Source organism: Molossus molossus, unplaced genomic scaffold, assembly GCF_014108415.1.
Source record: "Molossus molossus isolate mMolMol1 unplaced genomic scaffold, mMolMol1.p scaffold_m16_p_13, whole genome shotgun sequence".
NCBI classification, from domain to species: Eukaryota; Metazoa; Chordata; class Mammalia; order Chiroptera; family Molossidae; genus Molossus; species Molossus molossus.
Genome location: NW_023425348.1, coordinates 46,209,071 through 46,235,874, shown reverse-complemented (window position 1 = coordinate 46,235,874; position 26,804 = coordinate 46,209,071). Strand labels below are relative to the sequence as shown.

Here is a 26,804-nt window from a genome sequence, read left to right as displayed (position 1 = left end):
GAAATGGCAGAATGAGCACGCAACAAGGACAGGTGGATAGATGAAGAGTGAACTAATGAATAGACACAAAGGGAATGGAACATGCCATAAACGGAGGAGGAGCTGACAACCCAACTCCCCAGCTACATAGGGAGATGAGGGGATGCCTAAAGAAGCAAAGGTCAGGTGATCAGTGGTAAAATTAACAAAATGAACTATAGAACAAGGGGACCAAGAGCGGCAGTCGTGCCCCGGGCAGGTGGGAAGCAGGTACAGCGATGAGCAGCTGAGGCTGTGGGATGGTTTATTAGGGCTGTGTCCAGCCAGGCCGCAGCGCCAACCTGGGCTTGAGCCCAACGTCCTCAGGAGGCGCAGGGGGTGTGGGAGGGGAGAAAGCCACCCCCAGGTTTTGCCCCATCTTGTCTCAGTCCCTGTTGTGGTTCCATGCTCAGGTGAGTGAGGTATCATCGTCGCTGCCCTCGCCGCCGCCGCCAGCACTGCTCATGCGCTCCTCCCGACTCTCGGCCACCGCGCTCTCGTCTATGTTCTCCAGCGAGTCCGCATGCTGCACCGACAGCTCTGACAGCGCCAGGCATGGCAACGGGCTCTGCTCCGGGTGTAGCCACGGCTTGAAATGCGGCTGATGCTTCTGCTTCCACTCAGGGTACTTGACGCACGCCTTATACATCTTCTTCATGGCCTGCGGACCCACAGCACCGCATTCGGGAGTGAACGAGCGCAGGACTAGGTTCTTACCACTTCCCCTCTAGTGTCCTCCAGCCACTCAGCCCCCAGCTCCCAGCATTCTGAGTTCTTGCCTCAGTTTCATAACTCCGCCCCTCAGCCCTAAACTCCACCCCCTGCGTCCCAGTCTCCATCCCTGACTCCACCCTTTCAGCTGGGAACCCTCTCCACCAGCCTCCATACCCCCAAAACTCTCAAGGCCACTCACCTTGGGAGCCAGGAACTGAGAAGATTTATTCACCACCCACTTGGGTAAGGAGCCTGTAAGAGCAGGGAAGGGTGGGAAGGAGCAGCCTTAGGGACCAAGCCCCTTGCTTCCAGCCTGAAATTTCCACCCTCCTCTCCATGGGGGTAGGGGGTGAGATAAGTCCCATAATACTTCATCATCCTCACTCCCTCTTTCCACCTCAACTTGGTGTCTCCACCCCACTTCTGCTGAGCCCAAGAGGGATGCAGGGAAGAAAACTGCACAGTCCTAGGTGACCATGGGCTACACATGGATTAAAATCCTGACCCATCAAGCTCCTGCCTGCTGCCTCCCCTCCACTCACACTAACATGCCTTCTCATACCCAACCTCTCTATGGTGAATGGTCCTAATGCTTAGCCCCTCCTCTGCCTGTACTCCCAAGCCTCCTGCCCCAGAAAGCCTAGCTGCTACATAGGCCTCTTGGCTGAGCACCCCAACCTGGCCTGACTTGGAATCCAGAGCCCAGCTCCTCACCCTGTCTCATTCCCAAGTTATCTGCTCTACGTTTGACATCCAACACATTCACTCAATGAGATGCTGGGGAGCCCAGGGCCATGGCCACTGGGCCCTCGGTGGAGTGCAGAGTATACCCAGGCAAAGGTGTTCAGGGCTTACCCATTCTCCAGTCCTCCATCCACTCACTCACTCCACATTCACTCAGTGATACCCACCCTGGGCCTGTCCTGGGGACCCAGAGAGGAACTCACTGTCTGGGAGGCCCAACAGTATGCCAAGTACTCTGCTACAGGGAAATGGGCCCACAAAGCAGGGTGCCAGCAACTTCTTTAGGAATCAAAGGTAGAGGATGTGACAGCTAAAGCAGCCTTAGAGGGATGGGTAAGGGAAGAGAGGTGTTTCTAGGCTGAGGGACAGGGCTGCCTAGACAGGGAGGTAGGAATGTGTAAAAGTGTGAGGAGGGACCAGGAAACTGGGCAGGGGGCTTAGAGTCCACTCTGAGGGCAATGGAAAGTCACAGAAGAATTTTAAGCTGAAGAGGAAATAACTGTTTTGGAAAAATTCCTCTGGTAGCTATGTGGACAGACAAGGTGGATTCGTATACAGAAAAATGACAGATTTAGGAACTTTTATGAGGTAGAATCAATAAGAACTGGTGATTGGGTTTGGGAGCTGAGAAGAGGGAGCCTCACACAACCCCATTTTCTTGGCCCAGGTGACAAGAGGGAAGACTTAGAAGGGGCAAGTTAGGCAGGGAGATGGTGAGTTCAGCATTGGATACAGTGAGTCTTAGGTCATAGAAGACATCCTGAGGGACATATCTAGGAAGCCAGTGGATCTCAGCAGAGAGAGCCATGTGATCAGCTGGCCACAGCAGCCTTGGGAGCGGCTAAATCTTCCCAAGGAAAAGAGAATTGAGGCTTGGAAAATCTCGACCTCCAGGATGGGCAGAGAATGGGAGCCAGCAAGACAGAGAGCAGCCAGTGAGCAGGGAGCAATACGGGGGTGTGAGCACCCAGGAAGAGAGCTCTATGCTTTATCGTGGGACACTGGCTACCACCTTGGCCTTTGCTTTTCAAATCATCGTGAAGTCTCAAACCTTGGGTCAAATGATGTTTTGGATGAATATGCCCCAAAATACAAAACAGCTCCTAACAGAGGCCCTTCTGGATCCTGAGTAGATCAAGTCCCATCCCCTGAGATATAGGGGAGGATCCCACGGTAGGCTGCCAAGGCCAAGCCCTCACCTTTGGGGTCCACCTGGGCCAGGTAGGTGATGATGCAGCTCTTGGGCCCCGTACTCTGGATGAGGTAGCCCGTCTGGATGGACACAGCTCTGACCAAGTCTTTTCGAGGCGGGTATTTCTGGAGATAGAAGGTACAAGGAGGTAAGACTCGGGGAGGGGGCAAAGGAGGTGTCTTTGTGAGTACACACACACACACAGCTAGTTAGTTCATGTCCCCAGCATCCACTCCAGGCCAGGGAGGAGTCAGAATAGGCCATCCTTACCCTTTTTAAGCTTTCCCTGTTGCCCTCTGGAAAGACCCCAGTCCTAAGGAAGGGTTCATGAACACACACATGGGCATGCACATATGAACCAACACACACGTGCGTGCGTGTACACACACACACACACACACTCACACTCATTCTTGCCCCAGCCGGCTGTACCTGCCTGTCCTGCCTGTCCTGCCTGTCAGGTAAATCAAGTCAGCCCAGCCTCAAGGAGGGCCAGGGAACCCTGCCCTCATCTCTTGCTCCCCTCTTTCCCAGCCAGACCATGCCAGAACCCAACTAATGGAATTCAGCCCACCTCACCCACTCACCCACAGTCATGGCCCACAGTGCCCTCTCATCTGCTTGAGAGCCCCAGCAGGGAGACAGGAGCCATTATCCTCACTCTATATGAGGGGAACTGAGGGCCAATAGATTTTATGCCTGAAGTTACAGGGTAGTCAATGGTTGTGACCAGAGTCCTCTCCCTGGGCTAGGCCTGCTGGCCCAGCCCTGCCTTGCACCTTCCCCTGGCCACCCAGCAGGGAAGGCAGGTCAACTCACGGGGTGTTTGACTGAGTAGTTCATAATGATGTAATCAGTGCCCATGGGGAGCCAGGAGCGAAGGGTGATGACATCACGGTTCTTCAAGGGCTTTGGACACCTCCCTGTGGAGGGCAAGGGACAGTTCAGCCAGACCATTGGCCTGCCTTCCTGCCTGCAAGGTAGAGGGCATGGCAGAGGCCAGAGACACAGGGATGCCTAGTTAACTGCCAGCTCCTCCTGATCCAACAGGTACCCCCCACACCAAACCAGAGTCTCGTCCTATCCCCAGCCACCCCTGCTCCTCACATCCTCACACAGCCCTTACCTTGCTGGCCTGGCCTGTTTGTATATGTGAGAATATGGGTAAAAAATGGTATTATTGTGATGTGTGGACATGAAAACATGTGACTGTGAATATGTGGCATATGGCTGTGGGTTGTATACATGTGTACACATATATTTGTGTGGAATGTGTATATATAAACATAGGAGTACATATGTGTTTGTGAGTGTACTTGTGTGTGTTCCCAACTATCTGGGAGTGGACAGGGAGGGCAGCCCTACATCTCAGCACTCAGGTCTCTGACCAGCCTGGCCATGGCAGTAACCACAAGGAGGGAAGATGGGAGGAAGAGGCTCAGCTGGAGGCCTGGTGGAGGCCTGCAGGAGGCTAGGGTAGTATGCTTGGGCCTGCTCACAAGAATAATAGCCCACGTCAGCATTGACTGTCAAGCGAGCGATGTCAAAAGTCTCAATGACGTTGCTGTCCCACTTCTTTCGGTATTCAATGTCGTGTAGGACATCGTAGAGTGTCTCGGCTGGCACATCGTGGCACTCCATCCGGCACTGCAGGTAGACATATGGATATTCAGGGTCACACAGGGCTCAAAGCCTTGGTACCAGAGGCCCAAAGGCAGACAGGCAAAGGAGGAAGGAGAAGGAGGAGGACAGGAAGAAACAGCAACTTCTGAAGCCAACATGGGCTCATCACTTGACATGAATCCTGCCCAGCCCTCCCAGAAGCCACCTGTGCCAGGAGAAAGCAGCCCCTGTATCCAGAGACTATCTCCCCCACCTTAGCTCCCACCAAACCTCCCCATTTGTCCCAGTTTCCTCCTCCAGGAAGCCTTCCTGAATTACCCAGCCAGACCTGGACTCTCATATGCCAAGTCTTTATACCTGTGCCCTCTCAGACCCTTGAACTTCATGATCAGAGGGACACAAGTGATTCAACGCAGAACCTGGTATGGATACATGTTAAATGAAATGAAAGCATGAATGGACAAACAAATGCCTAAATGGGTGATTTCTTTCCTCCACAGTATTTATCAGTTGGCCATAACACTTGTCCTCCTATTTATTTTAATCCAACAAGCATCTTTGGATTTCTTATAATTTACTAGCCTTGTCTTCAAAGAGCTTCCCATCTAGGGGAGAAAAGAGCCAAGAATACCTTTTTGAAAATTTAACCCTCACCCTGACCGGTTTGGCCAGCGGTTAGAGCGTTGGCCCGTAATTGAGTCTTGGGTTCAATTATGGTCAAGGGCACATACCTCGATTGTGGTTCATCCCTGGCCCTAGTCTGGGTCGTGTGGGAGGCAACCAGTCAATGTGTCTCTCTCATGTCGATGTCTCTCTCTCTCTCTCTCTCTCTCTCTCTCTCTCTCTCTCTCTCTCTCTTCCACTCTATCTGAAGATAAAAGGGAAAATATCCTGGGGTGAAGATTAAAAAAAAAAATTTAACCCTCACAACAATTCTACCAGACAAGAAATCCAAGAAGGAAACTGAGGCTCAGAGAGATTAAGTAAAGTAACTTGTCCAAGGTCACCCAGCTGGAAAGTAGCAGAGATATGGAATTTAACCCAGATCACATGTCTGGAAAGTGAGTAAAAACAGAACCAGGTTTCACCAGATTTTCACTCAGCAAGATAAAACTCAGTCCATAGCCTTGTTCTGTGATTTTTTTCACCCAAGAGCCCAGACCCTAGGATCAAGTTCCCCTCAGCAAGTGAACAAGTTTTCTTGCATCATTTAAAAAGGTCTCCCAGCCCTGGCAGGTTTGGCTCAGCGGTAAGAGCATCAGCCCATGGACCAGAGAGTCCCGGGTTCAGTTCCCCCTAAGGGCATGTACCTCAGTTGCAGTTTGTCCCTACCCTGGTTGGGGTCGCGTGGGTGGCAACCAGTAGGTGTGTGTCTCTCTCTCTTCCCCCCTCTCTCCCTCCTGCTCTATCTGAAGATAAATGCAAAAAAAAAAAAAAAAAAAATGTCCTCGGGTGAGGATAAAACATATATAAATAAATAAGTAAGTAAATAAATAGGTCTCCCAGAACTGGGTGTTCAGACAGTGCCAAAGGAAGTACACACATTGCTTTCTACTGAAAAGGGGATCCGTGCAGCCACATGAGGGTAGCCTCACATTGCCTTCCCCCTAATCTTGGGTTAGGCCTTGACGCCACTAACCATATGAGAGGCCACAGAAAGGACACATCACTACCTGTTGGGTATTTTAGGCAACAGTGAACCCATCAAGCCCTAGATGTACTTCACTTTACAGAAAATAGAGAGGACAGAGGAACAAACTAAGTGTTAACAAGCTGACTGTTACCATGAGAAGCTACGTGTTACCATAAGAATGCAACCAGACAGAGCCAGAGCATGAGACATTCTGCAGGATTACTGGTCCAGTCTCTCCTACAGATTAATGTCATAGGAACTAGGCTAGACTGAGAGACTTATAGGACATAACAACCAGATGGAAAGTGTGGTCCTGGATTGCATACTGGCTTGGACACAACAGCTATAAAGGACACATTTGGGACAAATGGAGAAATATAAATATGAATATGATCTGAGTATTAGATGTGCTAAAAATTTGCTGAATCAAAATGGTGGAGATTGCTGCCTGAGGGGAAAAAGAAGATTAAAAAATAGAATGCATGCTATCATCTCATTTGGGGTGAGGGGAATATATGCACAGGAAAAGCTCAGGAAGCACAATCACTAAGGTATTAACAGTGGTGATATCTGAATGAGGAACATACGATGGGGTATTTTTTCTGTTCATATTTCGAATTTTCTAAATGTGTAGTACTGTTTCTGCAATAATGAAAAAAATATAAATAAAAAATTCCCCCAGAGGTACTGGAGAGGTACACTCACCACAGGCTAGGTGCTATCCTAAGTGCTTTATACACATTACGGCATGTTATTCTCACAGCAACACTCTGAAGGATTAGCCCTCATAGAATTAAGAAAACCAAGCTTCAAGGACAGACTCCAGCCTGCAAAGACTTGTGTAACCCTGAACAAGTCCCTCTCCCTCTCTGTTTGCTTTCCTGCTCCATGAGGGGGTATGACTAAATCCAATCATTTAACAACCCCCAGTTCCAGCTCCGTGAGGAGCACAGAAGAGACAGAGATGAATCTGGGGCCTGTCCTTGAGAGGCTTCCAGTTGGGAGACCTACTTGAAAGTGAGGGGCACAGCCCTGGCCTGTTTGGCTCGGTGGTTAGAGCGTCAGCCTGTGGTCCAGAGAGACCCGGGTTCGGTTCCTGCTAAGGGCACGTACCTCAGTTGCAGTTTGTCCCCGGCCCTGGTTGGTCATGCGGGTGGCAGCCACTCGATGTGTCCCTTTCGCATCGATGTTTCTCTCTCTTCTTCTCTCTCCCTCCTACACTATCTGAACAAAAAATGGAAGAAAAAAAAAATGTCCTCGGGTGAGGATAAAAGAAAGTGAGGGGCACAGAGGGGGTCATATCTGTGAGGGGATGAGGAGTCAGGCTCAATGGAGAAGCTCAGTCTAGAAGGTAGGTGTCTCTCAAGTGGCCTCTGCAGATAGAACAGCCAGGGAACAGGCGCAGAGGCAGAGAGTGTAACCTGTAGGAAGCTGAATGAGTTTCATTTGCTCCAGCTCCCATGGTGTGGTGTAGCCTAATACTCAAAAGGTCCTTGTTCCAGGTCTCCTTGGAGAGATACGTGATTCTGAGACTGGATCAGAGTAAGTACAAGATGAATCTGGAACATCTTATTATGCAAAAAAGTAAGGACCTACCCACAGAATGCTAGGGACCTTGCCCACAGGACACAGGGGCCAGTGTGATGAGCTTCCACAGGTTGGTTGACCAACTCATCAGTGTTTGCTTGAAGCTTTCCCAGTTTTAGCACTGAAAGTCCACATCCTGGGAAACCCCTCAGACCTCGGCAACTAGGACAGCTGGCCGCCTACCATGGGCTAAATCTGGGACAACCCATGTATTAAAATGAATAATGATAGTAACAAATTATATTCCACTGAATAAAATAGGAAACCGAAGTATATACAGGCATGCATAAATAAATACATTGAATGTTTAATAAGAGTATTTACATGGTTTCAAAGTACTTTCCCATCAAATACTTATTACAAAGGGAAAATAAGTAACTTCATAGTAGAGAACCCTGGCGATCCCACCTTAGTCAAGTGATCCCATCATTAGTAATGGGACAAGTTACAGCTAGTTGCTGTCTGATAGGATGAAATGAAAAGAATACAGGCATGCCCTGGCCAGCGTGGTTCAGTTGGACACATGCCTGGTTTGCAGGCTCAATCTCCAGTAGGGGGTGTGCAGGAGGCAACCAATTGATGTTTCCTTCTCACATTCTCACATAGATGTTTCCCTCTCTCCCTCCCTTCTTCTCTCTCTAAAATGAATAAAAACATGTTTCAAAACAAGAATATAGGCACCACTTATGTGGTATTTCTGCCAAAGTTGTATAACCTAAATCTAATAATCAAATAAACCCAAAATGAGGAACTTCCACAAAAGTTGCCTTTAACTTGCTTTTAAGTATCAGGGTCATGAAAGTCAAGAAAAGACTCAAGAACTATATCGGACTGAAGGAGACTAATGAAACACGAGTGAATGAATGAATGAGTGAATGAACAGCATGCTGGGAGGGATGTGATGGTGAGAAAGGGCATGGGAGGAGCTGCCAGATCTGGCATCGTTGGGAGCCCAGACAACCTTCTATTCAGCAGCCATGTGGAGGTCTGGGCGCTGCACCAGACATTCAACACACACTCACTCTTCAACCCAGTTGGAGCTGGTGTCATGCCTGTGCTGCAAAATGGAAAACTGAGGCCCGGGAGATTAAGCAACCTGCCCAAATCAGGCAGCCAGAAAGCAGCCTAGCAGGGATTCAAAATAAAACCAGTTACTCCTGTAGTCCTAACCATCAAAGAGCATACAAATGTGGCTTCTGAGGAAACCAGAACTTCTCTAAATTCTTTAGCTTTGCAAGTCTTCAAATTTGTGTATGGAGCCCTGGCCAGTTTGGCTCAGCGGTTAGAGCGTCGGCCTGCGGTCCGGAGAGACCCAGGTTCGGTTCCTGCTAAGGGCACCACATACTTCAGTTGCAGTTTGTCCCCGGCCCTGGTTGGTCGTGCGGGTGGCAGCCACTCGATGTGTTCCTTCACGTCGATGTTTCTCACTCTCTCTCCCTTCCTCTCTCTCCCTCCCACTCTATCTGTACAAAAAATGGAAAAATATCCTCGGGTGAGGATAAAAAAAAAAAATTGTGTATGGACAGTGAGTGTATGGAGGGATGATAACAGGATGATCCTCTGAAGGTTAGAGTCCCAACTGGGAATGCCTCTTACCTTGGGCCAGCCTCAGTGCCCCAGGGCCCAGCTGCACTCACCACTGGGTGTACACTGAAAAGGGGCCCACATTGCCCAGACACTGCCTATTCTTCCTTGGGCCTCCTGGATCAGGGTTGTTGTGGCTTCAGGACAAAAGGCCTCCCTGGAGACAGCAAGCAGTGGGTGGAGCACGCAGAGCCCCAACACAGACTGGGCACCTACTGAGTGTAAACTCTGCATAATATTTTATCTTCAAGATATAAATGGAAACTTAAAAGGCTTCCCAGATCCTGGCAGACTCTTGGGGAGGAAGGCCAGCAGCAGGGCCCATTGAGAGGGGGCACTGGGAAGGTAAGAATCCTGGCTGTGGTGGCCCTCCAAGTGAGGAAACTGAGGTCTGGGTGGTGATCTGGAGAACAGAGAGCATCCGTGGGTCCAACAGCCCACGGCAATTGGCCTGGCTCCCGGCCCAGCTCTTTCCACAGCCCCCTAGGAGACAGTGCGGCTACGCCAAGACCGGTAAATTACATCTAGCAATGCTCTTTCCTGCAGGGCCAGCTGCCACATCGGCAAGGTGTAATTCTAAGAGGCTTTGGGAGGCACGAATGGGGGTAGGGGTGAGTCATTGGAGAGCATCTGGTGGGCGGGCCTGTAACTGGAACCCACATCCATTGGGCCCTAGGCAAGTCAGTCACTTCAGGTGAATACCTGGGAGCTCCTCCTGGAATCCAGAATTGAAGGAGAGGAGCTATGCTGGGCTGCAAAGCTCTTAAAGCCTGGTTATAGCAGGGAGCCTGATACGCAATGCAGCCATTTCTTAGCTGAGAAAACTGAGGCCCAGGACAAATACAGACTGTGACCCCTACACACCACTCTCTCAAGATCCCATAAAGGGGATAACTGGGATTGCACAAAGCCCTTAGACCCAACGCCACCTCCCAGCATCCTGGGTCCCACAGAGCCATGGTCAGAAAGGACTGGACAATCAAGGAAGGCCATTAGGAGACTCCTGCAGTCTTTGGGTCTGGCAATCCCAGGTTCCAATCCTCTCCTTGGGCATAAGATTTAACACTCCTGAGCCTCAGTTTCCTCATATGAAAAATGGGGACACTAATAGTACCTATGGCAGGAGAATTACATTGTGATTACATTAAATGAGGTAATATACGCAACATGCCTGGCACATAGCAAATAGCTGTTATTACTCTAGCAGGCTTCCTCCAGCCGCCATTCACCCTTCCAGAGGCCAGGACTAAGTCACAATCCCATGGGCTTCCTTATATTCTGTGCTTCTCTTACCTTACCCTGGCCCTGCCCTTCCATCCATCCATTCACCACTTTCTGGAGTCTGCTGTGTTCCAGGCCTGAGACTAGGCAGCAGGGACCCAGAGGCGAACCAGTCCTGGGCCCTGCCCCAAAGGAGCCTCATCAAGTGGGTGGTAGGAAACAGGGACAAAATCACAGCAGAGAATGAACAGTTTTGGAGGCTGGGGAGCGAAGGTAAGGAAACTATGGGAGCAGAGGGTGACGGAGCCTAAAAGGAGAAGGAGGTGAACTGCCACAGGGGAGAGCGGACATTTCAGGCAGAGAGACTAGTGGGTTCAAAGGCCTTGAGGCTTAACTAAATATGTACACAGCAGGACCCAGTGTCCAAACTGTGTCTCACTCTCCCCTTCTCTCTCCCACCCCTGGCCTGTGCTTCTCCGGGAGGCTTCCCATTGCTCAATGTTAAAGGAGGAATCTCCATGGGAGGAGGGAAGTGGTGGGAGGAAGGGCAGCTTCAACTTCCAGGACCCAGGGAGATGGCTGATTTGAGATAGAAGTCAGGTCGCCTCCATGGGGCTGTGGTATGGCCTTGAGGGCCAAAGGCCAGGGCAGTAACAAACAAACTGAGATACAGCCAGGTGAACCCAAGTCTGGCCCGCACCCCAAGGCCTCATACAGCAAGTCTCCAATATCTTTGCCCATGGGATATGTGGGGCACACCTGTTATCCCAAAGTCCCAGGAGCCCAGGAGATGATCTCTTCCATCACTACTCTTTAGGTTACCACTAGGGAAACTGAGGCCCAGAGAAGGATAAGGGGCCCATTTGGGTTCATTAACTCAGGCTGTGCTGACTTCTCACCGTGTTGCATTTTAGTAGTTTTATAAAAGGAGTAACTATTAAGCAAATTGCCCTTTCCCAACAGAACCATATTCAAATCAGAGGAAGTATTCCTAGGCACTAAGTATCAAATCTATCATAGCCCCAAACAATAGCCACAACCTCAATAATATTACCATGTGCTCAAATCACTAATTCAGTATCCCACAAAGGAAACAGCAGCACCTGGACCATGGACCCCGCAGGGGTAAAATTTAGGTCAAACTACCTCTGCCAATAGTCAAGAACACCAAACTGCATCCTGTGCAGAAACCGTCTCTTACCCTCCCAACACCCCGATTGGTTTCATCATCTCCATTTACAGATCCAGATATTGAGGCCTAGAGAGTGATCATGATTGGCCAAGGCCACATGGTTAAACAGTGGTGAACAGAGAACCAGAGCCCGGGTGTGCCTGACCCCAAAGTGTCAGGACATTCTGCTACTTTCATCAAGGAGCTGGACTGGCCGAGCTAAACAAACACGCTGGCAATCAAAGACTGTTCTAGTGTGATTTGATGTTTATAATGCAGCTCTCATTGGATTCAGAGGGCTTGCTGACCAGGGAGGCGAAGCTCAAAGGTTCTTCCTCTGAATGAGGTTACTGACTCCATCCTCAGACCTTAGCGGACTCAAAGGCAGGGCCATGCTTTCCCAAAACCCAGCACTGAGGTTCTGCATCTGGAAGCCCCTCGGAGAACCTTTCGGCTATGGCATTGCCCCACCAGACCCGGCCAGGCCCCACAGGCTTACAGTTCACTCAGCAGTTCTAGGAGCTCTCTGGGTCAGACAGGCCTCTGCTCTGGCCACGTCCTACCTGTATGGTCTTGGCTTGGACAAAGGACTCCAGTCCTGAGTCCCAGTATCTTCCTCTGTCAAGCAGAGATAATCCTCCCCTCAGAGTGGAGCTGTGAGGATTAAATGAGACTTGTACATAAAGCCCCAATAGCTGCCCTTCCTCTAGCCCCAGGCCCCAGCAGCTTCCCCTGATTTCTCACGCCCTGCCCAGGGGAGCACCTGCCTGCTAGTCCCCAAAGGGCAAGTAAGATATACAGGGACAAGGAACATTTATAACAACAAAAATGCCCTTGGTCTCTCCACAGGATAGATGGACAGGGAGGGGGCAGGTGACCCTCTTACAACAGGACCCTGCACAAATGCCCCAGACACACACACCGCCCTCACAATCAGCCAGACACTGCCCTCCTCCTGTCAGACCAGGTGCTGAGACGTGACCCCTCCTCCCTGCCTGCTCCAGGTTCTCCTCCCAGGGTCCACTCAACGCCTGCTTGCTGGTTTCAGGGCCCTCCTCTCTGCCCCTCCCAAAGCCCACAGGGCCAGCATGGAGATAAGCTGATAGAACCCCTGCCCTGCCTCTGGGTTTCTGGGGCCCCCAGAAGGGAGACACCTAAGACCTTCCTCCATGTACCCCAAAATCTCAACAGCAGCACAAGAACACTAACACAAGGGGTCAGGGGAAGCAGAGAGGGGGTAGTGCAGAAGAGAGAGGTCTGATAGGTCCTCCCAGGACCTCTCTTGGCTGGCCCCTTTCCTATTTTGTCTTCAAACTTCAGCCTGGCTGAACTCTGTCCCTAAATCCTTCTGGTTGGGCTGGGAGCCTACCCCTCCAGCCCCCAGCACCTCCTTCCATCAGCACACACTGCAAAGCATTGATTTGTCTGCAATGCTGTGGCCCCTTGTTCACCTTGGTGTCCCCTGGGCCTGGCACAGCTTAGTAAAGACCTGTTGCCTGAAGGGCAGAGAGGACAGGTGAGGCAACAAAGAGGCTTTGCCTGTGGGAGCTTCTCTTGACTTTTAGAGTGCTGGGGCGGCGGCTGGGTGGCCCTTGGTGCTTCTGTGGAGTTCAGAAGAAAGAGTCATCATGACTCTTGGAGTCCTGTAAAAATCTCTATGGCACCTAAAGCTGATTACTACTTCTGCCATCATTCTCATAAAATGGAGTATAGGGTAAGACATGTCAGAGACAGCTTCAAGGGAGATTCTGGGACTTTGCTATAAGATTTTTAATAGTTCTGATAGTTAAAAAGAAGTAAATTAAAATTATACTAATGTACCAATTTATACTTAGTAAATGAGCAAAAATATATAAAATATCCACTGCTGCCCTGGCCAGTTTGCGTGGTGGTTAGAGCGTTGGCCCGTGGACTGAAGGGTCTCGGATTTGATTCCGGTCATGAGCATGTACCTGGGTTACAGGTTTGATCCCCAGCTCTAGTCAGGGTTGTTCAGGAGGCAACCAATCGATGTGCCTCTCTTACATCGATATCTCTCTTTCTCTCTCTCTCCCTCTCTCCTTTACATTCTCTCTAAAAAAAAAAAAAAATCAATGGAAAAATACCCTCAGGTGAGAATTAACAACAAAAATTAAAATATCCACTGGTTGTGAGGATATGATAAAACTGGTATGGTGAGTGACCGCAAACATGGGTTTCACTATTCTGAAAAGCAATTTGGCAACTATTTTTCCTTTTCTTAATCCTCACCCAAGGATATGATTTTCATTGATTCTAGAGACAGAGGAAGGGAGAGGAAGAGAGAGAAAGGAACATTGATCAGTTGCCTCCCATATGTGCCCCAACTGGGGATTGAACCCGCAACCTGGATAAGTGTCTTGACCAGGAATTGAACCGGCGACCTTTCAGTGCATGGGACAATGTATCTTTCAACTTAGTTCCTGGGACTAAGGACCAGAAATTTACACTCAGGAAAAAAAAATAAACAAATAAGAAAAATGTTCTGTTACAATATTTATGACTATACAATTGCATTTGTAATTAGCAAACTATATTGGAGAACAACCTGGACCACCACCAACAGCAGGACCCAGTTGGGTCAAGAATGACATGTCACCTTGATAATTACTGCCAACTATGGAAGACTGTAGGCTCCCCCAGGGCAGGGGCATAGGCTGAGCCAGCACTGAACCCTCAAACCCAGAAAAGGCCCAGCAGGGAGCAGCAGCCGGAAATGTTTGTGAATTAATAATCCTGTAGTCATACGAGAAACGTCCATAAATGCCATGTTAAATGAACAAAGGAGAATATAAACTTCTTCTACCTGTGCCATAATCTAAACCAGCAATTTTTAACCTGTTTCATCTCATGGCACACATAAATTAATTACTAAAATTCTGCAGCACACACAAAAATATATTTTTTTTGCCTATCTGACAACAAAATGGGTATAATTTTGATTCATTCACACCAAAGGGTTATTGTTGTGTTGGCTGTGGTCATTCTTTTTATTTGATAACATAAGAGGCCAGTGCCCCTAACTAAATAGTCAGGGATTGAGTGCATGTTTTAAGAATTATTGTGGCACACCGGTTGAATACTGCTGGCCTAAACTACGTATAAATTATCTTCACCCTTGAATTAGAGCTGGAAGGAACCAAGAAAAAGTTTTACATGGAAATTGAGGCTCTGGATGACTTACTTTTCATTTTTAGATTCTTGTTACTGTTGATATAATATAGTTTATACAAGATATAGAAACTATTTTTTTTTTTTCTAAGTTAAGAGTGTTGTCCAGAACCCAAGGTCCTTGTTCCCTGCACATGGAAGCCAGGACTCAGCTGAGATGGGGCCTGAGGCTGCCCATACTGGTGCTGAGTTACCTGGGAAATGCTCCACATCGTGTGGCCATGCTGGGAGTGGAGCCAGAGGGGACTCGGGGCCCTTAGACCCTCAGGCTGGGGCACAGGCAGGACAACCCTGGGCAGTAAGGGCAGGGACAGAGGGAAGCTGGGAACAAAGGTACAAGGAGGGACACCTAAGCAAAGTCCTAAGAGATAGACAGAAAATAGATAGCAGCCAGATGTAAGGAGGAGGAAGAGGCTCCTGGCAGAGGAGTTGGCATGAGCCTGGTGACTGGAAATGGCCTGGATGGGCTGGGGGAAGGAGAGGACTCATGAAGTTCCATGAAGTAACCTGATGAACAAGGATGGAGGCGGAGGAAATGGAGCTGTCCCTTGGGTACCTCAGGCTGTTCATCCATTCATCCATTTAGCGAATGTGAATGGTATGCCAGCTCTGTGCCAAGCTCTGTGCTAGGGACTTTGCAAATTCACCTAACTCTGCCCTCTCAATTACCCAGGAGAGAAGATTAGGCCCATTTGTAAATGGTGACTTAGAAAGGTGAAGTAGCCCTGGCTGGTTTGGCTCAGCAGTTAGAGCATCGGCCCACAGTCCAGAGAGACTTGGGTTCGGTTCCCGCTAAGGGCATGTACCTCAGTTGTAGTTTGTCCCCTGCCCGGTTGGGGTCGTGTGGGTGGCAGCCAGGTGATGTGTCTCTCTCACATCGATGTTTCTCTCTCTCTTCTCTCTCTCCCTCTAGCTCTGTCTGAAGATGAATGCACAAGTGTCCTCAGGTGAGGATTAAAAAAAACAAACAAGCCCTGGCCGGTTTGGTTCAGTGGTTAGAGCGTCGGCCTGTGGTCCTGAGAGACCCGGGTTCGGTTCCCGCTAAGAGCGCGTACCTCGGTTGCAGTTTGTCCCCGGCCCTGGTCGGTTGTGCGGGTGGCAGCCACTTGATGTGTTCCTTTCACATCGATGTTTCTCTCTCTCTCTGTTCCTCTCTCTCCCTCCCACTCTATCTGAACAAAAAATGGAAAGGTATCCTCGGGTGAGGATAAAAAAATAAAATAAAATAAAACAAAAAAAACAAACAAGCCCTGGCCAGTTTTGCTCAGCGGTTAGAGCTTTGGCCTGCGGTCGGAAGAGACCTGGGTTCGGTTCCCGCTAAGGGCACGTACTTCGGTTGCAGTTTGTCCCCGGCCCTGGTTGGTCGTGCGGGTGGCAGCCACTCGATGTGTCCCTTCACGTCGATGTTTCTCTCTCTCTCTCCCTTTCTCTCTCTCCCTCCCACTCTATCTGTACAAAAAATGGAAAAATATCCTCGGGTGAGGATTAAAAAAAACAAAAAAAACAAAAAAACACACAAGATCTGGTCCCTCAAATTGTTTATTAAAAAGAAAGAAAGAAAGTTGAAGTGGAAGAACTAACCTGGAACCCACTATGACCCACAGTCCACCCCCGAGGCTGTTCCCCAAGAACCAAACTCTGCTCTGTGAAGGACCCAAGGGATCCCAGGTGGGCCAGCACCTGGCCAGGGGGGGACTGTCCCTAGGGGATCCACACTAGGGGCGGTGTCTCTGCCTGCAGTGAGGGGAGCTGGAAGGACACAGAGAACACATGTGGTGTGGTGCGCCCAACTCAGGGTCTTCTTCCCCCACCTTCAGCCTCAGTATTCCCACCTGCAAAATGACCAAACAAGTCCTGGGGCCCTCTCTTCTGAAAGGAAGGGGATCTAAAACCAGATACCCTCCAACCATCTTCTCCCCAAAAGTAGGACCCCTCTGTGACTGTGGTGGAGAGTGGAGGTGCTGCTATGCCTCCCCTAGACAGAACTCCCTGAGTCTGCTCAGGCAAACCAGGCTGGGCCCTCTGCTGCTCTCCATCCAGGGCTAAATGACTCATGGCTACTCGCCTCCTCCCTCCTCCCTCCCCCCAGTCTGCAGCAGCCTCCCCGGACCCCCACCCCCAGGTTCCTGAGCAGCAGGCCCCAGCTCTGCAGCAGTGAGGAACATCTGCTGACATCTCAGAAGCTGACCTCCTGGTCTGGAGCCCCCACCACTCTGTTCCAGCCCTGGGGGAGGTGGGGGAGCCAGACCGAGGAAGGAGAGCTGACAAGGAGAAGGGAAGAGTGGGTGGGCCTGGAAGGAAAGGGAGGGAGTGGCGGGAGACCAGTGAGACAAGACAGGGCCAGTCCTGACACACAGACACCAAGACAAAGACGAACTGGATAAACAACCCCCTGGGCTTCAGGGACCACCAGTGGCCTAATGCCTCCAAAGCTCTCTAATAAACTGCAGACTGTATCTTCAACAGCCTCCTGGGCACCACCCCCTGGACAGCCCACAGGCCTCTCATACAAACCATGTCCACCACTGTTGCACTACCTACCCCAGTGCCCGCTCCCCTCCTATGCCTGGAACCCAGGCAAGGCTCTGGACTCATCCCTCACTGCCAGCCCTGGGACTCTGCTTAGCCAGGGCCTTCCCAGCAGCTCTTCCTCACCAATCCCAGGCAGGCCTCAAGATCCTTGCTTGGAGTACTGCAGCCACATCCTCATCTCCTGGCTCCCAGGACAATCTGTCCTCTGCAGCCAGGGAACTTTCTGAAACCCAGAGCTAATGACGGCACTGACCAGCTTGAGAGTCTCTGCTGCCTCTCTCTCTGCCTTCAGCAAATCCTAACTCCAAATGTCCTTCTCACTCTGGCTCTGCCTCCACTCCTTCCTCACCCTCAGCCCATCTCTCCACCTCCCTGAGGGACCCACCAAGACCTTCTCAGCTGACTCCATTTGACCTCCCAGCCCCCTCCCCCAGACACCGCCACCCCCACCATGCTGTCAGCCCCTGGCCTCCTTCAGCCTGAGTCCTCAAAGAGGGCTGTCACTGTCTCCATCAGTCTCCCACTCAGACTTGAGAGCAGGGCCTGGGTCGCTATATCTCCGGTCCCCAGCAGCAACATAGTGGCTGACAGAGTAAGTGGGAGGCATGAGAAGTTTGTTGAATGAATAAACAACTGGGACAGAAAAAGAGGAAAAGAGACAAGTAGCAACATTAAGGCAGAGGCAGTAACCATCAGACAGGAATAGGAAACACACCCTAAGAGGAGACTCTGAGACCCAGAGATAGGCCCAGAGGCCAGGCCAGGAGGCTGGATGGAAGCAGGGAGGGAAACAGCGAGAGTCAGAGCTGAGCTGAGCAGGGGGCAGGAGCTGCCAGGAGACAGCCAGGAGACATAATTGGATCAGAGACAACTGTACTGCAGTGAGGGGTGTGTGACTCACACGCACAGAGTAACACCAGACACAGAAACACACACAGTTTCACACAAAGTGGCACACACACACAACTCTAGAGGCACACCTGCACACGTTCAGTAAGAACATGCAGCCACCCACAACCCAGCTCCATGTAGAAGGCCCACACATAGAAATACAGACAATCCTTATTATCCTGTCCTCATCACACACACCCACCATCTGGTATCTTATTTACTTATTTGCTTGCTTCTGTTTTGCTTATCTCCCCCTCAAGATGTCAACCCATGACAGTAGGGCCTTATTTGTCTGGTTTGCTACTAAGTTCCTGGATATAACACAATACTTGGCATATAGTATATGCTCAATAAATATGTGCTGAATGACTGAATGTTGGAGACACAGAAGGGAACACCATCCCCTCTGGTTGTCAGGCCTCTGCCTTAAGAGTCATCACCTCCCTGGTCCTGTACCAGGTCCCAGGCAATCTGAAAGGGTTCAAAGACAGAGAGATGGTAGAGGGGAATATCAGGGAACCTTTTATGTGCCATAAAAGGATGAGATTAAATGGCCTGGGCACTTTGACTCACCCCTCTACTTCCCCTGTGTGTGGAGGGCTGGGGAGTGTACATGTGCAGGCATTGTTCACCTGCTCCATGACATAAGGATTCTAGAGACATCAGAGGTAGCAAGTACTTGCCTCCAGGGAGCCCAGGCTGTGAGGCAAGGAGGCAATATCAGGCTAAAGCCCCAGAGAACTGCTCCAGCTGCCCTGTGCCACCTGCCCAGTCTCTCTTTAATGTCAGGTAAGAGGAGCCTGCATTTGACATGGGACCCACCACTAAATTCTGAGTCTACTACTTTTTCCCACTGCCTGTGTTCCTTAAGCTCCAGGGGCAAGCCCAAGCATGCCAGAGGAGATAAAGGGAGGCACCTCAAGCCTGACACCTGGTCTGAGCATTTTTCCTCCCATCTGTTGCTGGATCATGCTCACCTACCCAGGTCAGGGGTCACGGCTGGAATAGGGTTTCTATCCATCTATCTCGGTGGCAACCTGGTGCCCAGGCCTGTGGCCATTGGTCCCTCAGGAACAGGCTAGCTCAGCCCATGGAGGTCCCAGATCCCCAAAGAGTGCCAGGTACGTGGGGTCATGGTGCCTGGACACTGGCTCCAGGTGGCCCAGCCAGGCGTGGGGACGCTGGGGAAGAAATAAAACCCATCCGTCTCCAGGCTCCCTCCTTTCTCTCATCTCCTGAAACTTTAAAGACTCTCGACTGGAAACTGAGCTGGGGCTCGTTAAAGTTTAAAAGCCAGAGCCTGGGGAGCTGGGCGTGGAGGGCACAGAGCCAGCCTGGGGGCTGGGGGCTCTTCTAGCCTCAGGGGACACTAAATGGAGGCATCTACACCACCCCCACCCTACTTCCGCTCACAAGGTTCCTTGTCCCCAGGGCAGGCACCAAGGGGGCCGCATGTCTACACCTCAACCGGAATAACACTCCACAATTTGCACATTGCAAAGGGTTACCCTGTAATCACCCTGTCCCATCCATTATCCCTCCTAACTCCCTCTCTGGATACAATCCCTTGCTCCATTCCTCACAGGCCCTTCTTTACTGCAGGCCTCAGTACTTCTGTCCAGACAATATAGCAAAAGCCTCCTCTTACCACACACATTATCTAAAACCCTCTCCTGGCACTCCAAGTCCTAGGGCCTTAGTGTTGCTCTCTAAACACCCCCAACCCCCTGAGTTCCAAGCTTCACAATGAACACCTGCAGTTCTCCTAATGCACTGCCCTGTTTCCTGCCTCCGGGCCTTTGCACAGCTGTTCCTCTGCATGGACAGCTCCCAACACTATCAAACTTGTATTATCTCATTGTCTACTCAGTTCAAAAGGGATCACCTGAGTATTCCTCCTCTGTGAAGCCTCCCCTGGCCTCCAAGTCTGGTTCAGAGACCCCTCCAGGTCTTCACAGCTCCTATAACAAGCGTCTGTTTCAGCACCCAACTGGGAGCTCCTTGAGTGCAGGGCTCAGGTTTAATTCCCCTCTCTGTCCCCACCCTCTAGCACAGAGCCAGGCAGAGAGGCTATCAGTGAACGTCCACTAAATGCATGAGTGAATGGATGAAGTGCCCAAGACAGGCAGGGCAGCACTACTATCCACATTTGACAGATAAGGAAGCTAAAGCCCAGGCAGGAGCAACAACCAGCCTATGGCCATGTGGCCATGACTCTGGATCCTATATTCTCACCTACAGCCTCAGGCCAACCCAGGCACCTCCTCCAGGAAGCCTTCCCTAAAGCCTCCAGCCACTTCTGACCTTTCCCTTCTCTGAACTCACCCACCTGAAGGTTGGCAAGGTCTTAGCTCTCTTCCCTTACTCTCTGTCCAGACCCCGCCCCCCAACATGGTCTAAGACCAAGACAGCCTCTACAAACCACCTGCCCAGCAACTTTATGTAGAAGTGGGGAAACAGAGCCCCAGAAAGGACAAAGACCCACCCTGCCCCTGAACTCACCTAGTCCAAAGCCCTAAAACCAGATTAACTTCTTCCCCTGCCACCGCAGATAAGAAAACTGATTCTAAGAGGAACTGACCCCCTAGGTCACACAGCAAGGACTAGGCTCTTGCCCAGTTGGGTCCCCTCCAAGGGGCCCTCCCACAGTGAAACAGCCCAGCGAGATCCAAGTCAGCAGAGAGGTAAGTTATGAGCCATGGGGTTCTGGAGACAGAAGGGCCCAAGGGAACAGAGAGATCTCAGCCTTAGAGGTCTCAGCCTTGAACCCAAGGACCTGTGTTCTGACCCTGCTTCAGCCACTTTCTGTTTGGCCTTACACAGTAAATTCCTGCTCTGAGTCTCAGTTTCTACTGTTCAATGGACTTAATAAGACTCATGCCACAGGACAGTTGTGAAGACACAGTGGAAAGATAAAACACCTGGCCCTGCCCCTGCCCCCACCCTCCCTGTGACCTTCTGAGTCCCTCAGACTTTTAAGAGTGAAAAGAGCCCTTGGGGATCTCTGAGATGATCCCTTGATCCCTCGTTTCAAAGGGGAAGAGAACGAGGTGCTGGGAGGAGACAAACCTGAGCACTGGCTTGAGAACTTGGAACCCAGGGTGGGGTGGAGGGGACTGCAGTGCAGAAGCAAGTAGACAGTGAGACAGGGCAGTGAGGGGCCACTGGAGCTTTCTCCAAAGGAGAAGGGGAGGAGCCATAGGACAGGAAGTCAGAGAAGACAGGTCTCCACTGCCACTGCTCAGCTTCCTGTGGCAACAGAAAGCTCAGGTTCTCAGCGACACTCCCCCAAGAGATCTCCTACCCCTACTCCAGCCACCAAGGTCCCTTCCCACCGGGCTCACTCCTGCCTCTGCGGTCTGCCTGTGAACACCTGCCCCATGAGTAAATAGGGGTCCCCTGGAATTGTCAATCTTCTCTCCACCTGGGTCTGGAAACCTTGGAGGACACGGGCCAGGTCTCTTCCTCTGCCTTTCACGTGGCTGGCCAAGAACCAGATTAGGCACACAGCAGCACTGGAGAACCTAAGCACTTGAGCATCCAGAGCAGGGCTGGGCAGCCATGTCATCTCCTGCTTTCTGCCCCTCATTCCTTATCCCATTCCCTTGGGCCCCAGCACAAGCATTAAGTTCAGAGGCTCTTGGAGCCAAGAGAGCCCCCTAACACAGGTAAACAGCTCAGAGAAGGGCAGGGATGTGCCCACTGTCATACACACAGAAGAGAACACCAGAGCCAGGAAGACCCCAGCCTCTTGCCCAGCTTGAATAACTAACTGACAGACCTTCTAGGTTCCCATTTCTCATATCACTACAGGAGTCACAGGGAAGCCTGGTCTGAACACTGAGAAACCTGGGTTCAGGTTCCAAGCTGCCTCCGCCTTGGACCAGGATGCATGTTTAGCATCTGCCTCTGGGACAGGGCCTGACCTCTTGGGAGGCGATGTCTGCCTACTCTCCAGTGCCCAGAGCATAATGCAGGCCTGGGGCCAGGCCAGGCTGGAGGCCAGGAGGGAGGGAAAGGTTGGAGGTGGCCTCCAGCAGCCCCTTCTCTTTGTACTGGAGCCAAATGCTGGGCCAAGCGCCACAGTGGTTTCCAGGGACCTCTGGACACAGGGGTAAGAGAAGATAAGTCTGGGGAAAGGGAGATAAGGCAGAGAAAATCAATCAGGTAGACAGATAGGCGGATCCAGATCCACATGCCCCCCCCACCCCCACCCCATGATCACAAGCACAGGGCATGTCTAGGGGGCAGCTGGCTTTCCAAGCTCAAGGGGCAGGAGTGGGGGAGGGGGAAGAGGCTCAACAAACACCTGTGATTGAGTTCCAGGCTTGGGAGCAACCCAGTCATCTCTGGGACTCTGGCTTCAGACCTGCAGTGTGACCTTGGCAAACCACACCCCTTTCTGGGCCTCAGCTTTCTCATTTATCAAAGGAGAATGGGATGATGAGAACACTGTGTTCTTCAAAGAGTTTTTTCATTTTTATTTTTGTAATCCTCACCTGAGGATATGTTTTTGTTGATTTTTAGGGGTAACGAGGGGAAAGAGAGAGAAAGAGAAACATCGATGTGAGAGAGAAACATCTATCAGTTGCCTCTCATTTGCACCCTGACCAGGGATCAAACCCCAAAGCTAGGTATGTGCCCTAATTGGGAATCAAACCCTCAACCTTTTGGTGTTTGGAATGACGCTCCAATCGACTGAATCACCCATCCAAGGCATCAAAGAGTTATTGATGGGGTCAGATGCCATAATGTTGACCAAGATGTGAGCCCAAGTGGAAATGGGCAGACTCTGGAGCCAGGCTGGCCTGGGTTCCATCAGCTGCCCTGCGACCTTAGGCAAGTGATATCACCCCTCTCAGCCTCAGTTTCTTTGTTTGTAGCATGGAGACAAGCCCACTGCTGCCCAGGACTAGCCTGAGGATAAATTATATGATGGAGAAAAGTGCTTGGCTCAAAGCAAGGGCTTTTAGAAATGGTATTCCTGAAATTTTAGAGGTGGGCAGCTCAGAGGCCTCTGCCCATCTCCCAGAGCTCTACCTGACTGTGCTGAGGGGATCAGGAGTAGAGTACAGAATGCTCATAATCAAGGCCCCAGACTCCTCCCTGGGCTCTAGCTCTACTATCCCCAACCCTCAACCCACTGGGGAGAACAGACCTGGAAGGCAGCAATAGGGACACAAATAAAACAGAGAGGGCTAGGCTGGGATGCTGGAGGTTGGGGTTCCAAACTCAGCTCTGTTGGCACTTGGCTGTGTGACCCTGGGCTGGCCCCTATCCCTCTCTGAGCCTCGGTGTCCTCATTTGTACCCCAGTGAGGGGAAGAGTATGAAATAGAGATTGCAAAGGGCCCTTTGGCACCTCCAATCTCTGCTCAGTTTAAGAGGGAAGAAGGGTCAGGGTCCTGACTGCTGGGAAGGTTGTATGCCCTAACCACAAGCCCACAACACTCCGGTTTTTCCAAGTCCCCTCCATTCCCAAGGAAAGCTACCGAACAAGTCTGATGGGGCCACAAGAGGTCCGTTGTGGTAGTCTGGCCCCCAGACCCACCAATCCCAGTACTGGACTGGGCTGGTTTATTTATTAACCAAGCCAGATGGAGGAGGTAACTCCACCCTGTTGACACAGAGGGCGGGAATACCAGCCTCAGTTCAGATCCTCCTCTTCCCTCCCTTCTGGAGAGCTAGCTCAGTGGGGAAACTCCACCGTGCAGCCATCCTTAAGCCTTTCCCAGGTCACAGTCAGGAAAACAAGTTTGTTCTCAAAACAACCTCGTTCACCTTTTATTCAATTTGTTCCTCCATTTCTTCCTTCCATACTTCATTCAACCAACATCCCTGCTCTGTCTGTGTTGGGTGCAAGGGACACAAAATGGGATAGGACCTATGTCGTCTTCAGTGAGCATCCAACTGGGACCTACCAGCTGCCCTCCTCTTCCCTGCACCTCAGGCTCAGACACAGGTCAGGCCCCCAGGGAAGCTCCCTGGCCCACTGTCCTCATGTCTGGGCAGAGAGTCCCAAAGAGGAAAACACACATGGAAACCCCGAGAGAAGAAGACAGTCAGATAGGCGGGGTGCAGAGAGAGTCATAGAAGGGAGAAGGAAAGGCAGAAAGGGTGAGCTAGAAGGCCACATGGGGACAGATGGACAAAGCTATAAATGACTAAGACAAAGAGAAGCAGAAAAGCACAGGGTCAGAGACGGAAGGTCAGACACCTCCAGCCCTGGTTTGAGGCCAAGATTCATGAGCTAAGTCTGAGAACATAGCCTAGGCAGGAAGGTCTGGGGTGGGGGGAGGGTAAGAAGGCCCTCTCAGTCCACTGCCCTGACCCACCACCCCTCAAAACATGAATATATACCTTCACAGTTCCAGAAGGACAGCAGAAAGGAGAAGGCAAGGGAAAGGGAAGGGAGGGAAAGGGCACAGCCTACTTCCAGGAGCCCCCTGAAAGGAGACCTACCCCCCTGAAAATGTGGCACTCACACAATGTCAGATGTGCTAGGGGCAGCTACTGATGCCTCTTGGATCAGTCATCACCAGCCTCTGGCCTTTCTAGGACCCCAAGGGAGATGGGCTCATGGGGTCCCACACCCTAAGCCTACACTGACAGGGCAAAGAGAGAAAAATTATGTGGCTATGGGGAATGGGGTTGATGGCTATGAAGGGATTGATGTGTCCTACCTCTTCTTGCCTCCCTTGGCTCCCTCCTCCCCCAGCCCACCCTACAGCCTGGCTCTGAGTAAGGCAGTGACATCCAAGCCCTTCCTTCAGGATCTGCCAGCCACAATCCTGAGTCCCTGCATCAGACTCAGGGAGCAGCCAGGAAGGAAAGGGGGAAGAGCAGGGCACCAGGCAGGAAGGAATCAGGTCCCTGGCACCCAAGTGTGCAAAGAGTGGGGAAAGAAACCCAGACCAGGCTAAGAGAACCAGAAATTAGAAAGAGAAGGGCTCAGTCTCCCACCTTGAATGACTCAAATCAGGTACCAGATGAAGGCTTGTTGGAGCAGAGGGTCCCTGAGGGAGACCACTCTCCTAGATGGGCCTGACAGCAACCCACCTCCTTGGAGCAGGCAGGGGCATGCAAAAGCCTGGGTTCTGGCTGGGCAAGCCAGAGTCACACCCCCTCTCCAGGCCTCAGTTGATCCATCTGTGTGATGGGGGCTTGCAGAACAAACTGTGCCTCCTCCTGGTTCTTGGCAAGAGACTCTTTCTGAAATGCACAACCAGGTGTCTGTGGCTCTGCCAGGTCCAGGAGACCCCTTGTCAGAGGTAGTGAGGCTGCAGGTGCGGTAACCCAACCCTACCTTGATCTTGTGCAGCGTCCGATCCATCTCCATAGCCTGCACCCACACAGACACACCGGCCTTGCTGTAGGTCAGGTTCCAGCCGGTCTGGGCCTCACACTCTGACCGGAAGCTGCGGAAGTCCTGGTCGTCGGGCACCTGGACGCTGTCGCGGCCCAGGACTGGCCGAGGCCCTTGGGGCTCTGTTGAGGCCGCAGACTTCTCCATGGAGAGGCCCAGAGCCCTGGTCCTAGTCTGGCTCTCCTGGGTCCTCTGTGGAGGCTCTGACAACGTCGACGCGGCTGCAGATGCTGACGCCACCTTCCTGGGACCTGCAAGACCGGTTTGGGGACCGGAGTTAGTACGCTGGGGGCGCGAGTGGGGCTGACGGGGTCCTGGGTGGGTGGAGAGTTCGAGATAAGCAGGCACTGGCCCCTGGTGAGGGCAATCGGCATAGGGCAGTCACGGGGACATAACCAAGGAGCGACCCCAGACCTCCCTGGGGCTGGAGTGGGGGCTGCGTGTCAAGTATGGGGGGCCCGCGAGAGCCCGTCGGGTCCCGGGGTCCCGGGGGAGGCCAGGACCCGAAGTGACAGACAGTCGGGCGGTGTCCACGCAGTGCTGGCCAGACCCGCTCAACTCACTCGGGCAGCGGCGCCGGCGCGGGAAGCGCGCGGGGCGGGGTGCCAGCGGGGTGGACGCCCGCCGGGCCGGCCGCTCACCTGTGCCCACTGCTCCGCCCGGGCCACCGGGGCCGGGGTGCAAGCGCCGCCGCCGCCGCGCTGCCGCTGCCCCGGCGACCGGGGCCGTGCGGGGGTTCTGGGGGAGGAGCAGTGGGTCCCGCCGCTTGGCCCGCCCCGTGCCCCCCGCCCCGCGTGCCCCCTCCCTCCCTCCGGGGTAGGCTCGGGGGCTCGGGGGCACCGCTCGCCTGGGCTGGGTATTTTCCAGGCTGCGGAGGTACAGCGGACGGAGCTCCGAGCCCCGCCCCGCCCCGCCCCGCAGGGTCCTAGCGCCCGCCCCGCCCGCCCGCCCGGGAGCGGACCTGACCCGAGAGGGACCGGTCCTCAGGCAGGGTTTGGCAACCGGGCGGGTAGGGGCCAAGATAGAGTGGGCTCTGAGAGGAGGGGCGAGGAGGTGCTAGAATAGGAATTTTGGAAGTTAATTGTGAACCCCTTCTCTCCACCCCCTCCCATACTCACAGGTACAGAGCTCGGCAACAACCTATTTACACACAGGCACGCTGACCCAGAACCCAGAGACACCCACAAACAACACCCCAGAGACCCAAAGATGGGCACACACACCCCACTACAATCAAGAGCAGCTCAGAGATGCCCACAGCTTGCATCTCTAACCAACTACTAGCCGCAAGGTTCACAGGCTGACCAGACTTGGGCAAAATCTTCACTCTCAGCTGGGAG

At 52.0% G+C, this 26,804-nt stretch overlaps 1 protein-coding gene across 1 annotated transcript; it reads right to left on the bottom strand.

The window, feature by feature from the left end:
• Window positions 1–218: 218 nt before the first annotated feature.
• On the bottom strand, window positions 219–26,158 carry STARD10 (StAR related lipid transfer domain containing 10). Its single transcript, XM_036260162.1, has 7 exons — window positions 26,106–26,158; window positions 25,405–25,715; window positions 4,168–4,315; window positions 3,488–3,591; window positions 2,676–2,793; window positions 932–984; window positions 219–679 (listed from the first exon to the last, which is right to left on the bottom strand). Exons 2-7 carry the CDS (start codon window positions 25,609–25,611, stop codon window positions 428–430), a joined length of 882 nt encoding a protein of 293 aa, XP_036116055.1. The 5' UTR covers window positions 25,612–25,715; window positions 26,106–26,158; the 3' UTR covers window positions 219–427.
• Window positions 26,159–26,804: the final 646 nt, after the last annotated feature.